General features: G+C 38.1%; 1 protein-coding gene across 4 annotated transcripts in view; it reads right to left on the bottom strand.

Annotated features, from left to right (window-relative positions):
• The window catches only part of MYRIP (myosin VIIA and Rab interacting protein), a 202,058-nt gene extending 188,599 nt beyond the window's left edge, over window positions 1–13,459 (bottom strand). For all 4 annotated transcript variants that reach the window (XM_062496893.1, XM_062496901.1, XM_062496909.1 and 1 more), the window contains exon 1: window positions 13,350–13,459. In XM_062496893.1, coding sequence (XP_062352877.1) covers window positions 13,350–13,459 — 110 coding nt within the window. The remainder of the gene's footprint in view (window positions 1–13,349) is intronic.
• Between the last annotated feature and the right edge of the window lie 2,806 nt (window positions 13,460–16,265).

The following is a 16,265-nucleotide window of genomic DNA, read 5'->3' as shown; positions in this document are numbered from 1 at the left end:
TTAAACTCGTGGGAAAAAAATCGAAATGTCTGGGTGGCAGAAGGGAAAACAATGCTCAGGCTACTGTATACTTTGCCTGCTGAGACACAGAAAATTTACCAGTCCTGAACTGATATATCAAGTGTTTAAGAGCTCCTTTTTGAACTTAAAGAAACTCAATTTTACACAGATTCACCACTTACCATAGAACAAATCTGTCAGCACACTGATCACACTAGTTAACTAGTTTTCATGTTAGCACTGAAGAATTGTTCTCAAGAACCATGGTGCATGAAATATGAAAGCAAAATAAATACACAGTAATTTTAATTAATTTACAATAAAATTACTTTTTATCTAGGTAACCAATTAGCTATCCATTAAACACAAATTCACATTCCCCTATTCTGCACTAAATTTGTCTACCTGTAATAATATAAAGTGAAATAACAAAGGCAATATTTATGAGGTATATAGAAACTGCAAGCAATATTTTATGGCAAGGAATAGATGTTTTTACTAGTGACATTATTTAGAATATAGTCCCCTATCTAACAAGAGATATTCCTTACCTGCCATACAAGTGACTATTTTCACATTAGTCCACAATCCAATAAAATGAAGTTTTCAAAAGACAGAGTCACAGGTGACATCTTGCTATCAACTGAAGGAACACCAATTGAAAAGACAGGTTCATTCTTTCATGAGACCAATGTAGTGGAAGGATTACCACAGGATTATCTCCAGGATAACTGACAGCCTATATGCAGTTCCACAAAGCCTTTAAAATTCATCATATGTTCAATATTCCTACTAAAAGAACACAAGTTTATTTTTATCCTTAAATAGGAAAGTAAAGGAGAAAAAAAACCCCACAAAATCAAAACAGAAGCAAATAACTCATCACTTTCTGCAGGTTCAAGAACTATAAAAAATACAGAACCACACTGGCAGCACTAATGAGCTTCTGCCCTTTAATGAAAGATCTTCTACCACAATAAAATGGTACCCTCCCTCCTAGTGCAATGCTGAGAAAAATCATAAAGTCCATCATGCACTGGTGAAAACTGAAGAGGGATAAAGGAGAGAGATGCCACCAGCACCTAAACAGCCACCCTCACTGACAAATGCTACACAGTAGCCAAGAGAGATATTAAAGATTCTTTTGTTAAATCTCAAAGTGTTTCTGTGCAGCAGAAAAAACATTATTAAATCCCTGCCACCTCCATCAGGCATCTCTTTTAACTGCTTCCTGATTTAGACTTCTTTTGATTGAGATGCAAACACTGACTTCTGTGCCTCATTCCATTTCCAATATGCTTCACAAAATCAAAATAAATTTAGAATATCCTTTCAGGCTAAAAGTGCTGTAAAAAGACCACATCATTTGCAGTCTATATCCTCCAATAATTACTAGCCAAACTGTAATCCAAACTATACCAAGAACCACATGTAATTTGCCATAAACCAGCATTAGGTCTGCATCTTCCCAATGCACTGAAGAACAGCATTAATGAAGACTTACTGTGATGCACTAGCATACTAATTCTGTTGTAAACCAGCTTCATAGAAATATTTATTATTTTCCTATATGGAGTTAGGATAGCAGAATGGGTAAAGAAAGTACCATAGAAGAAGAAGCTTAAAAAGTATATTTGAGTTCAACTGCTTTCAGGAGAACTTTAAGTCATAATTAGAAGGAGAACCAAATTATTACAGCAATAAAGGAAAAGATGCATAAGTAAATATATAGAGCAGTTATAATTCATTCCAATCAAAAACAGCTCTGGTGGGCAGTTCAAAGACTTGCTCTTGCCTCAGGCACAGAGCCAAATATATACCAACTGTAAATAAATGCAACAGTAGATTAACAACTTACTCCAAGTTAAATTACAGCAAAAAGTATGACTGCAGTAATTGCCCATATGTTAGTTCCTTCCCTTAGGCAAACATGAAGCTCCTTACTGTACCCCTCAAGGGTAAATTATAATTGTCTTGCATTTATGATAGGGTAGGATTGTATACTTAGGCACCACCCATCCCTGCAAAACTTTGTGGTATATTAAGTTGTGTAATACCCTCAGCTAAGATACAACTGACAATTTTGGTATGTCTAAAATATTAGAAATGCAAAACTTGACTTATTAATTTCTACTACTCCTTTTTTATTATTATTTTCACAGGAGTAAAAAGGTAAATCAATTGTATTTCAAATATGAACCAACAAGTGTTCAATGTGTTACAATTAAAAAGCATCTCCAAAAATATTTCTGAAGCTACATGTTGGAAGTGTTGACAAAGTGTTTTGACATCTGTGGCATTCTCCCACAAATGCATATACCTCTTTCCTTTAGCTGAAAATGTTCACCAATTTCATTTAGAAAACTTCATGCTGAAAATTTTGACATTTTTGAAACAGAGATCAGTGACCTCTAACAAACACCTTAACTCAGTCAGTTCCACTCCTCACAGAAGTTTACCGGTAGTCCTTGGAACTCACCATAAACACAGAACATGATTATAAACACTAAAAATTTACTTCCCCTTAACCGACACATGGTGACATTTCTGGAAAGCAAGCAGATTCTAGTTTGTAACTGTTCACTTTGGAATGAGGTATAATAGTGAAGAACCTGGCACAAGTGATTTATAAAGTAGCTGTCTTTCCATGGACGTCCTGAGATAGGCTCCTAGACTCAGGACAGATTTTTAAGAACCATGTCCCCTTTAGCACACCTTATTCCTCTTGAGTAGGAAGCTGCACAAGACAAGAGTACTGAAGAACCTGCAGGAGGAGGTGTTAGTGAATACAAACTCACCAAAGCAATTTATTAACCTTCACCTCTGCTGATTCAATAGGCTGAGGTGGATCTCACAACATACTCCCTTAAGCTTCAGCACAGTGAACAAAACACCCAGTTTGCTTGAATACAGCAGCCTTGCCTCCCCAGAGTGCTCCTTCCACACACAGAACATATATTTGCTATAAGGATTCCAAGATGCTTTGGGTTCTCTTAAGAAAGGAAGTATTAGGAAGTCTTCAAAATGCACCTTTTTATAACAAAAAGTATGGACAATGGGATACGGCTCCATAGTCAGTTGCTCAGCTGCAAGGGCAAATCGACTTCACAGCAGTCTTTTTTCACTCTGTTGTCTTCCTATGCTGTTTTTTACAGCTGTTCTTGGTTTTACTCCCAGCTGGGGACACAGAAACTGGCCACAAAAAAAATGACTAGAGAAATTTCATCTGTGAAGAACACAGAGCATGGAAATGCTTGAAGTAAGCTAAGCAAAGACTATCCTTTAATCCACCAACAATACTTGAAATAAAAACATCAGCAAATCTAAGTCAATATTAATTTCCTTAAATATCCAGTTTCTGAAATATTACAATACTACTTAAGAATGGATACTACTTTGTAGGCAGAAGCAGAAGTCTTCCTTTCACAGACATCAGTGTTTCTTAAAAGTATACATTAACAATTACATAATGCATATTTCTGAAAAAAATTATTACAAGTCAAATTTCACATCTAAATGAAAAGTCATAGCTCAGACTGATAGTAAGGTAACTTTATAATGATGAGCAGCATTTTTTATTTTCTTGAGAACTAAAGGTGAGTATAATGAAGATGGGAAGGCCTGCAGCTTCAGTCAGATCCATCCAGATTAGTGCAGACAAGGGCTGGCCAATGGCAAATTGTGATAGAAACTTACAGTAAAATCATTCCCTTCTATCATAAATAAACCCCAAAACCAAAACCCAGCCCACATTCTAAATACAACACCTTTTCCAAAACAGTAACACTTAGCACTACATACAAGTTACTAAATATTATACGGAAACACACTCAGGCTATCCTTGTTCTCTAAACCCTAATATGAAAAATAAATCCTGAATAAAATACATTATGCAGCCATTCTTCTTATGTTTATTTACATGTTCTGCGATAACTTGAAAGTACTACCAATTTGTTGTTGGGGTTGGTTCTTTCCCTTTTCCCTCTGTGGAATTTTCCCCATTGTCATGCTAAGATACCTGTTGATTAGGCCCTGGTAGCAAAGGGGAAGGGGTGAGAAGAGGGAAACCCCTCGATATCCAAACATCCAGAAGAGGAAGCGGAAGGCTCTGGTTCGGCCCCATTTTCCCCCGCAGAGATCGGACGAGAAGGACGATCGCTGCCTCAGCCGCATTCCTGCCATTACAGCGTCGGGAGCCATCCTCACTGCTGTTGGATCCTGCCCTGCTGCCTTCTTGCTGTAACCTGCCATCATCCAGCACTCTGCTGAGCACTGGGACTGACACCGTGAGCGGAGGGCTCTCTCTCCATCTCTCTCTCCCCCTGGGACAGCGCTGCCATCACCCCCAGCCCTCCTGCAGCTCTGCGGGACCTGCCCGCCCCCAGCACCGGGAACTGCAGCTCAGGGAAAAGGTGCCTGCAGCCAAAAAACACTGGGACTGAGTTACTGTTCTCTTTGTGGGTAATATCATAACTGTTGGGGATTTTTTGTTTGCCTTGTTAGATATATTAGTAAAGAACTGTTATTCCTATCCCCATATCTTTCCCTGAGAGCTCCTTTAATTCCAAAATTGTCATAATTTGTAGGGAGGAGGGATCACATTTTTCAGTCCAAAGGGAGGCTTCTGCCTTTCTTAGCAAACACCTGTCTTTCAAACCAGGACACAACTGTACTGCTAAAACATGCAAACAGAGAAACCAGCACTTAAGGTAAATGAAACTGTAAAGACAGGACACTGCAGGGCCAGTCAGGTAAGAGAAGATTACTACTACAAGTCACGTTTAACAGCTCAGACTCTTCATACACAAGACAGTGGAGATTAAATATTGATTTTACATTATAGCTATTCATTATCACTAGGAACACTCACTCCTTTTAGCTAAATTGTAGCCAATCATTCTATTAGTCATAACCCACAGTGAAGACCAAATTACACCAAAAAAAGCCTACAATAAGTTTTAAAACATCTCTGCAACATTATGCTGCTTCCTTTAAATACTTAGCCACAGTTTATGCAAGCTTGGCACATTCAATGTTGGATGTACTTCAGCTATACCTCCTATGGCCTGTCCAATATTAAAAATGTGAGCTGGAGACATTTTCTATACAAGTTTTACTAATATTCCCTAAAATTAGACACTTTTTCTGCACCTTTCCCTAAGCATGAATAAACATGAGAGATGATGCTTGGTTCACCAGCATTTCCTCTCAGTTGAAACTTCATTTGTAAATACACAATGAAAAAACCAAAACTCACATCTGGCATTGCCTATATTCAAATACTTGGCAGAAAGAACTTGTCGAGAAGCTCCATCTGTGCTTCTCCCACAGCATCTGTATGCCATGCAGATAGCAAGAAACATCATGGTGGGTTCCCATGACAGTCACAAGCATGCACAAGCAAGATGCACAGAACCAGTTTCAGAGGCAACTAAACATAAGCTGCTCTTTGGAAGTACCCTGGAATTTTTCCTCCATTAGGCAGAAAAAAAATTGGGCCAAAATCCGTAACTTGAAACGATGAAAGTTCTTTGCTTCAAAGGCCAGATTCTTTCCAGTGCCCTGGTTTTTCTCTTGTAAAGCATAAACTAGATTCTATTGTCTTGTCAGCTGCAATCACTTTCAGCACTTACAGGTGAGGCTGGGACCAATGTCAGAGTAAGAAGAACCTACACACTCATCACCTTTGCACCCTATGGTGTCAAAGAACGGAGTTTTGACCAAACCACAGAAAGGACTCAAAATGCTGCTTCACTGCACAAGGTAAGACCTTGCATCATTGCTGAGATACCTCTTTCCAAGCAGCACACTTGGATCAATATTTCCTGAAATTAGCTGCAAGTAACAGTTTGTTAATGCATTTTAAAGTGCACCCTTACTGACTGCAGCAAAAGCAGCCATTAGCTATGAATTTCATGCAGAATTCATCCAAGTAGCTGTTTTTTGATAAGCGACTTATCCTGACCTGAGAATGCAGCTAAGGGATAGCTGCTAAAATATTAAACACAGATGTTGAGAGAGGGCAACCTAGTAACAGTGTAAAGCATCTAGTACACAGATGCAGTTACTGACAACTCTTAATCCTGCCAGGATGTGCGAGCTAGAAAACAGGTTTGCATTTTGGAACATTATGTAACAAAATTGGTGATAAACCATAGGGAGGGAAAAAAAAAAAAAAAAGTCTTGCTCTTAATCTTGTTAATAGATCCTTACTTCCAGGAAAGAGCTGTAGTGCCCTATATGTTTTAATCTTGTTTTATAAGTGAAAGTACTAGCAAAATATGTATTTAGATGCAGCTATGATTGTGATGAATCATTCCTTGCACCCAAAAATAATTTTAGACACATGAGTGCTAAACTCATGACAGCTCAGCAGAACCTTGCACTGGAGAAGTGCGCAGCTGTTTTAACATGGGAATCACAAAGAGCAACTCTCTCAGAGTATAAACTGCTTTAAGACCTTTTATCACAGGGAGAGAACATGTCTGTCAGGACAACCCAGGAAGCAGAACAGTGACTACTTGCTCAAATAAAAAAAAAATTTAAAAGTCAGAGTAATGGGCTTCTCCCATACTGTTCATCAGAGTGAAGAACAGGAAGGCTGACCTTATGAAATCACTTCAGGCAATTAAGGTATTGATCAACAAGTTCATCTGCTGGAACTCTGAAGCTTGACACAATGAGACTAATCTCCTGTTCATTCCTCACTAGGAAAACAGCTTTGCTTGGAGGCAAGGAAAAGAGGGAAAACAGACAGGAGGGGTTTTTTGCTTGGTTTTTGTTTGGCTTAAGGTATCTGGTACAAGCCTACCACAGGAAGGAGGAACAAGAACTGATAAGTAAAATCAACAGATAGCTACCCAAACGTCTGTCCTGGTATTTTGCCAGCTTGCTATGACTCACACTGACAATGTTTTGATTAACAAGCTTTGGAAGGAGTTCAATATTTTATCCACTACAAGACCCATGTCATGTACTGTAAAAACACTGAAATCTACTGTAGTTTGACAAGAAAGTGTAAAACTGGTTTCTGGGTTTTGTCAGGTATGAGAATTTGTTTCTTCAGAAGCTCATGCTACAATAGCATATACTGCAAAATGAGCAAAAAGAAGAAAGTAGGCAAAAGCAATTTAAACCATTTCATAATCTTCTACCCAAGGCTCTGGTCTAATCTCTCACTCATTCTTTGGCTAAAAAAGTAATTAGAACAACCAGAGTAGAGAAGGCCCTCCTGTGAACACAGACATCTCATCTTTTTCTGCAAATAAAAAACTTCTGGAAAATTGATCACAAATCACTGCATTTGGCTTTACTACTACTGAAAATGTGACTGTATAAATAAAGGTAGCAAAGCTGATATTCAGCAACCCAGTTATGAAAAGACACAACGTCAAGCAAACCATGGTGATGTTTCTGCCTGTGGGCAATAGTGAGTTCTCAACACTTCCCTTGTGCTGCTCCAGCAAACCCCATGTAAGTATATTAAGTTGTTGAAGTGTTACGATCACATATCCGTGGCACCAGAAGGACAGTACTCTTTCTTTGTAAGTACATTTTTTAGGCGATTTAACAGCAGTGGTTTAAACAAAAGAGAACCACGCTGCCTGCAAAGAAGCATTTTTCATCCCTGTCCAGTGCAAGTTTTGCCACTAAAATACCAACATGAAAATGGCTGATCTAGCATTCACTATGGTGATGGAAACCCTTCACAGACAATGATTACAGAAAAAACAGCTTAAGTCACTCCAACCACAGCCTCCTAAAGGTAAAGTAGCTGCTGACAGGGAAAGCATCTGCTCTGTTTACAGCTGATCAGCCCTTTCTATGCCTGAATCCTTCTGCCCTTCTAACATTCCTCCCTTTGCACTCACTCTGAATGTTAAGTTCAGAATCAGAACAGACATTTTTCAACCTGTCCACATGGCTAAAATATAATGATATACAGATATACAGATACATATAAAATATAAATATCTATCTATATATATCTATCTATATATAGATAGATATAAAATATATATCTACCACCATAAGATGATCCATCAATTGTTTTCTGGGACATTTTAATTTCTCTTATTTAAAACACCTTGACTTCTCAGCATTCCTGACCTAAAATAAATGGATACACATACACATGGATACACATGTTTAAAAATTCAGTAGTAACTGTAAAAACAAAACCAAAGGGGGACATGATTTTGCCCACAGTGGATGAAAATAAACAGAGGCATATTTAGACAGGCTTGAAAACTGAATAAGCAGGCAACAAATAAAAGACAACAAACATTTCTACACATCTGTTTATGTATAAAGGCCTACCTCATAAACAAGATTTTGGGCTTGGAAGCTCTTACCATATCTCCTCTGTCATTTCTTTTAAAAAAGTAAATATTAAAAAAAAAAAAGATGAAACAGTTCCTCCCAAACTGTAGATATGACAAAGATGTTATGCACAGCAAAATATTAGATGTTTAACCCCCAACACAATCCAATCTTCTCCACTGCTGACATTTCAAAACTGAATGCTGTCTGAAATTCAAGATTAAGAAATCTGTATAGGAGGAAACAAATCATTAGCATGTCCAGTCAACTTTCTCAAAAAGCCATCTATGATTCTTAGTGTCCCAGGAGCCCAGAGACAACCTGTAGAGCTTCAGCGGCAAAAGGGGTGTACATAAGGTCGTCCTGAGCATACAAACCAAAAAACTCAAACTAATCACCTTCCTAGTTATGCCAGATCTGCCTCATTTGTCTACTTCAACTGATTCACAGTAAACTCAGCCCATCCATTTGCAAGTCTGTGTTTTAATTTTAGTCACAATGACTCTGAGTGACTACAGCGACATCGGGGCAAATAAAAACATAACACTTCTGCCAAAAACCAAAATGATAAAAAAAAAAAAGATAATGGGTGAACAAATGACAAAGAACAGAAAATATTATTATTCACATATCAGGTTGAAAGCCATAGCAAAAAATGAAATTAAAATGATATGAAGCAGTAAGGCATAACAAACCAATCGCTCTACTCACTAAACATGTATACATGCTTATCTTATTGTTATCTTACTAGTTGTAGCCAACTAATTTTTATTCAAAAATGTACAAGATCAATCTGTCTGATAACAGCAGGAGATAAAGTTCTGAGAAAGACCTAAATTAGAGAACCACTGCAAAAAATCCTCACTGCAGAGAAATTCAAAACAGCTTTGCAGCAGAAAATGCAGATCACCAATATGGCTTTACTCCATACATTATGAAATTTTGTTTAGAGAATATGGAAAAATAAATTAACATGTAAAAACAGCAATATTATAAAAAACACTAGAATGTTAAGTCTAAAAATTTGTCATTCTACTTTACTACCTTAGAAACATTTATTAGAAGTAAAGCTTTAGTCTTGTAGTATGCTAGTTAACTGTTCAGCTGCCACTAGAAAAGCAAAATTGAAGTTATCAACCACTCATAGTTTTTTAGCTTTCATTACTCTCCTGATACAGTGGAAACCTATCATATTCTTAAGTATTCTTCTTAAGTATTTCTTGATCTTTAGAAATAATTGTTACCAATGGGAATAGTACAGAGAGAGATATGTGAAAGAGCTACTTAAATCTTGGTGGGAAAAAGCATCTAAAAATAAAACTATCTATGATATGAAGAATTATACAGAATCCCTGTTTTAAGAAAGTATCACATGCAAATGCTTCAACAATTCCATTTAAAGTCTAATGCTGCTTCCTCAAATGAATTACAAGAATAAAAACATTAAAAAAGAAATGCAAAACCGTACCTTCAGATATAGCTTGGTTTTGAATTTGTTAAAATAAATTCTAAAAGTCTAACATATAATATATATATGCCAGCTCTTTTATCTTAGAAAAGATTACAAAGCCTGAGTTTCACTTCTAAAGTGAAACTGCATGGTAAACTTTGCCAGTTGATAGCATTCTAAATACAAACTCAATATAGCCAAGAACATCAAAGCAGTTCTAATCTTATTTTGTACAGCTTGAAAAATCTAATCTATAGCAAGATCACATAATTTTCTTATATATTTTCAATCACATACTAAGACAAAAAGATACACCGCAAACCAAGCAACCAAAACCAACCAGAGTAGCGTGGTTTAAAAAAAGAAAAAAAAAAAAGTCATAGCTCTTAAGTCAGAAGTAAGCTTTGAACTGCACTGGCAATTTTTAGTGTCATTAAAATTACTTAAATTCATATCTTAACTATCAGCTGAATTTCAGAACTTTTCCTTTGTCAGAACAGCTCATTATTTGCAGCACTTTAACATACTTAAATACTTGTGAAAGGCATAACTTTGCAAGAATAAAAAAGTTATATATACCTGAAATATACATATTCACATATAAGCGGAATTGCATCCACGTGTTTCTCCTACATTTCCAGTGTTTTAGCTGTCTTCTCACACCAGTTTTCTACTTGTGAAATTAAGTGTCGTGAAAATTAGGTGTCATGAAAAACTTCAGTAGCAAAATGGAAAAACACAAACACCAAAATTTTATCTATCCAGGCTTTCCAGTCAATTTTCTGCATGCATGCCCTTCATCCCTCCCCCTCCTCCTCCCACTGTGGATCTATTGTATAGAACAGGCAAGATGTACCAGCACTTCCTAGCTTTCAGTAAGATACAACTAGACACAGTACAAAATGCCAGGGAGAGCTCCCACACTCACTCTTCCTTAAGCTGCTTCTAGAATCTTTTGGCTGTGCTATGAAAAATTACCAAAGTAATCAGAACAAGCCATGGTACAATAAACAGTCAAAAATAAAAAAATGTTGTGTGCCATCTTCATGCAGTTTTTCTCCCTGCAGCAGGCTTGCACCTCCAACCCAAGAAGGAGCTTGCACAGCATGCTAAAACTGAGTTAGGCCTATGTTGTAAGGCCCGTTTCTTGCTCCTAATGTTCCGAGTGAGACAGAATTCCTCCCACTTTCAATTGCACATAGTATATATGCCCAGTTTTCTGTAGATTTCTGTTGTCTTCCTGCTCTGTTGACTTCAGTTTGATAATAAATGAAAAAGAAGCATGATGATGTGCTGGTTATGCATTGAAGACACCTGGCGGGAGGGCATACTAAGAAGTTTTCCTTCATGAGAACTTCCTCTGTGAATTGATGGGACCAATCGGAGGCTGGTTTAATTGCTGACAGCCTGAGAAACCAATTGGAAAAGTCGGTTCGCTCTGTGAATCACATTTGAAGCAAGTAAACAGGAGGAAAGCTCTCTTGCATTTCCATCCTCTCACAAGGTAACACCGACCTGGCCCGGGCCCCCATCCAATGCAGCCTGGACCAGGCAGGGGTGGGCTCTGGAGGCTGCTGGGCCCCGTTTCCAACCAGGAGCCCCGATAACCCAAAAGAAGAAAAAGCCCATTGCTAAGATCCTCACCCTCCCCTGGTGTGGCCGTGGCTCGGGGGACCCTGCCCTGCCCCGGCTCGGAGCAGCCCTGGGGTGGCCGAGCCCGCCCGGCCGCCCTCACGGCCCTGGGGGGAGGCAGCCGGGCCCGGTTCGGGAGAGCCCCCAGGGCTTTGTGTGCTGGGCAGGGCAGAGGGAGAACCCCCGGGCTGCGGCTGGAGCTGGGTGCAGTCAGCACTGGAGGAAAGCCATGGACACACAGCCTTGGCACCCATTTCTCCTCTGCATGGACTTTGCAGTTTTCGTCCGTTCCTCCCCCAGCGCGTCCTGAGATCCTGACACAGCTCCAGCCCCTGCAACTTATGCGTGAAATTTTAACTCTTCCAATGCTCAGATAAGACTTACAGGCTCTCCATGCTTCCTTGGGTGAGAAGAAAAAGAACAGAAAGGATACACCAAAGTCAATGAAGAAAAAGCTGTTTTTAGATGGAAGGAGAATGAGGAGACGCCATGAAGGTTGGCTGAAAAATCTTTTTCTAAGTTATAGGGGTGGACTGTACTACACTAAAAAAAAATTCTTTTAAACCATGGAAAAAGACATGGGGGAGTGGGGTGAGGTATGAAGCGTTTGGAAGATCCTTTGCCCCGAGGGAAAAATGGGATTTCTGTTCCTGGGAATGAAGTATGAACAGAGAGAAGAGAGCTGAAGAGAACTCTTGCCTTTGAGCAGCTCATCCTTAAAAGTAATACCCCATGAGTTTGACATGGCCCACAAGCACAACTCTGGGAAGGCTGTGAAGGTGGGAGGAGTTTCACGATTGCAGATTCCCAGTTGACTGCTATTTGTGAAAAAAGTGAAGTCAGGAGAGAACTGGTTATTTCCGCCCTTGAAAAAGATCCCTATAGCTGAACAAGAAGAAACTCTTCTCCCTAAAGTGAACTGAAAAAGATTATTTAAGTAAGGAATTGACTCAAGTGTCTCTGTATTTTGTTAACATGTGAAAAGGGGTAGAAGGGAGTGGTCTGAAGATCTGTTCTGAATTTTTCATTATTTTCTTTGTGTTGTTAATAAAATTTTTCTTTATCCCCTTTTAAGTTTTAAGCCTGCTTTGCTTTTGCTTCTAATTCTATTCCACAACAAAAAGTAAATATATTAAAATTGGCAAACCCAAACTATGACATTTTTGGTCCATTGGCCAGGAAATTCAAACTAAACAAAGAAATGAGTAGCACATTAAGAGAATGTGCATTTTCCAGCCATAGAAAGAGACTTCAGAGCATTCTGGATAATAAATAATATTGTGTTCAAAGAGGGTATTAAAAAAGTCTGGCATAATAATCCAAGGAAATATTGTTGAAACTAGAAAGAAAAATATTGCATCTACCAATTCAGGTCTCTATCTGTAGTCCCCTTGTCACACACCAAACTTCCTCAGCTACTTTGCCAACAAGTTCCATCTGTTTTCTTCTGGATTATTTCTGCTTGCAATCACAGACTACTGAAAGCAGCGTTATCTCAATACAATGGATAATATATCCCATTGACTGTTCTGGGAGAAAGAGGTGGGTTGAACTTCTTCACTTTCAGATGTTTGCATGTAGATAAAGTTTCTGAATAAAAAAAAAGGGAACTGACTAGAGCAAGAAGAAACTCTCTTTATATAAACTTCCACTTTACTACGTCAAACACTTCTTACGCTCTACCCAGGAGATACACACAGGTGATTTAGAGACCATTGCTGTGGTTTAATCTAGGACAGACTAAATGCAAAAGTTAATTACTACTACTACTACTCAGTAATTGAATTCAGGTGGAGGGTTTTGACTATTTCTTGCCTCTGTGACAGGAATGATTATTATTGCATAGAACGCCACAAAAAAAAAAAAAAGTGTTCTGTGGTTTCTTCCAAAGTCAGTTTGTAATAATTAAATTGACCAATATTTCAAATCCTGTTTTTATCCTTACCTAAGCCTTTCCTCTTCTTTCTTACGAAGGCTGAAATCTCGCTGAACCACCTGGAGCACATGCTCTGCTTCTTCATCAGTCAAGCCAGAAAGGTCCAGTTTTCTACCCATTATACACTGGGCTCTGGATATGAAAAACTATAAGGTGTATCTGAAATCAGAAACAGAAAATAAAAGAGAAATATAAATTGAAAGCACTCAGTTTTCACAACTTTGTGGAGATCACCGACACAAAAAGAAAGTTGCTGCCATAAACATCAGAAAAGGAAACAGTAGAATCTTTTTGGCTGGAAAAAACCTTTTACACTGAGACCAACCATTAACCCAGCACGGTCGAGTCCATCACTCAACCATGTCCCTAAGTGCCACACCTGCATATCTTTTAAATACCTCCAGAAATGGCAACTCAACCACTACCCTGGGCAATCTGTTTTAATACTTGACAACTCTTTCAGTGAAGGAATTGCTCCTAAAATACAATCTAAATTTCCCTCGTACAACTGGAAGGATTCATTTCAGAACTATTCTGCAGGTTCCATGCACTGAAAGCAATCACCCCTCACTTAAATGAAAAAGATAAATTATTTGAGATAATAAGAGATGTTGAGGACAGACCGCTGTTGCTTTCAAAAAGGAATACATTTAACTAAGACAGGTCAAATCAGGTTTAGACATTTCTTAAGATTTTGCAGTGCAAGCTCTGCCACTGTGTATGAACAGAGAACATACTCTGCTGTAATACTCAAAAATGTTTTATACCATCAACTAGAAAATCAGGAATTATTTTAAAGAACCATTTTAAAAAGTAAGCATATAAATTTTAAATGCATTTCCTGAAGTGACTGGAAAGATTTAGCTGTCACCACTATATCATTATTTCCCATATTTGGAGGAAAAAAAGTAGTAGTTAATATTATGTGCGATTTGAAGGTACTATAAAGTTTGAACTACAGCTTGGTCCATTAGGTTTCACTAATGAAATTTGTTCTAATTTATTTTCTCATGACTTTTACTCATTTAATTGGAGTCTAGTAAATTCAGCTCTCAGTATTAACTTGTGCCACCTGATTGATGCAATTATTTGGGCAATCACAGAGGTGTCCATCTCTACACTGTGTTACAGTTTCAGAAGCATGAGATGGTTTTTGCATCTCTGTTAACAGCTCCCAGCAATGTATATAATAACCATGAACACACTATAGTTCCTACACTGCATAGAAGAGGCAACTATTATTGCCTCTTCATCCATGGTGAGTGGTAAGTGAATGAGGCTATGTAAAGCCTCTAAGTTGGTTCTGGGTTAAAAAAAAACAAAAACAAAAAAACAAAACAAAACAAAAAAAACAAACAAACACCTCTAAGGAAAACTGCTACGACATACAATTAAGTGCTCCAAGTGCTACTGCAAGTAGAAGCATGGGGGAAAAAAATCAGCTTCATTTTCTAAACTTTTCATTTGCTACTCAGATAATTACGTGGGATGTGGTTGATTGGGTTTTGCTTGGGTTTTTTTGTTATTTTGGTAGGGTTTTTTAAATACAATATTTACCTCACTACAACCATCCGATTACTATTCTTTAAACAAGAAAAGCACAGGACAGCACTGCTTATTTTTTCTGTTTTGGTTCAGCTATCTATGAAGTGTAGAATAAACTCCGTGTTCAAGAAAACAATACTTCACCAAAACCAAGAGATGGTATACAAGCTTAGGTGAAATCAAGATGACAAGATCCCTCCTACAAGACACATGTTTACCACACAGCTGAAAAAAAGTCACAACATTCTGGCTTGACTGTGAATCTACTAAGGAAGATGACAATAAGTATTTAATAAAGGTTATAAAAATGTACTTCTAAGAAAAACCACCCTGATTTGTGTGGGAGAAAAGTTCCAAAGAAACAAAGGACTGTATGCAGTCTTTATTAATCTCACCTGCAAGACTGAGAATATATGTTAAAATTAAAGATTGGCTAAAACACAGAGAGGAACAACTGGCAAGACTTTTCTTCAATGCCACACAGGTGCATAAATCTTCTCTAAATTTTCAGCAAATATTAAGATTTCCTTCTGTCCTTTCATCTACAGTCTGTATACCAAAACCTCACACCTCACTGAGTGCTGGCAACGAAAAGAAAATGTGAAGAAGGGTTTGCTGAGGTAACATATAAGTTGCAGCTCAAAGACAGAGCACAAAGTACCCTGGGACACATCCTTCCCTTCAGGCTTTGGAATACCTGCTCAGCTCTTCCTGCACAAAGCACTCGAGTGCAAAGGTGCCTCTGAGTTTCTAAAAGCATGGAGGGGCTTCACTACAGGAAGGCCACATACATGGGGAAGTAAGCAGGACTTTTCCAAGTAACTTTCTTCACACACATATACTTAAGGGGAAAATATACAATACACAGTAAAAGAAAATAAAACTTTTTTAAGCAATTCCTGGAGCCAGTAGAGACACCTTCATGCTAGGATTACAATCTTCTGAGACACAAGATGATGAAGCTAACTGGAATTTCATTTGATCTCCTAGCATCTTGAGCATCAAGTTAACAACTGCAGTTAACATTTTCATAATAAATTCTCCCTTTGGGTCTTCATCAAAATCCATTTAGAAATGGTGTAAAAATCAGTAATGATTTTTCACACATGCAAACTGGTCCATCAGTAAAAAACATCCCTTTGATTCAGCTGCTGGTGATGATTTGTGACCGTGTATTAGAAGGGGGAAATTTACCCCTAAATTTGGGAATAAGTGGGCAGCCCCACCACTCTGTTTGTCTGGGGTTGGCAAAGACTTAATTTCAAGTATATACGCTTCAAAATCACAAGCAACTTTAACTTTTGACTTTCATGTGGTTTAGTTCTCTATGGTATTCTTAGTCTTTGCATTCCAATATTACTTTAACCTCTAAGGAACCCC

This window comes from Cinclus cinclus, chromosome 1 (assembly GCF_963662255.1).
Source record: "Cinclus cinclus chromosome 1, bCinCin1.1, whole genome shotgun sequence".
Taxonomy (NCBI): domain Eukaryota; kingdom Metazoa; phylum Chordata; class Aves; order Passeriformes; family Cinclidae; genus Cinclus; species Cinclus cinclus.
This window is presented reverse-complemented; position numbering and strand designations above follow the sequence as displayed.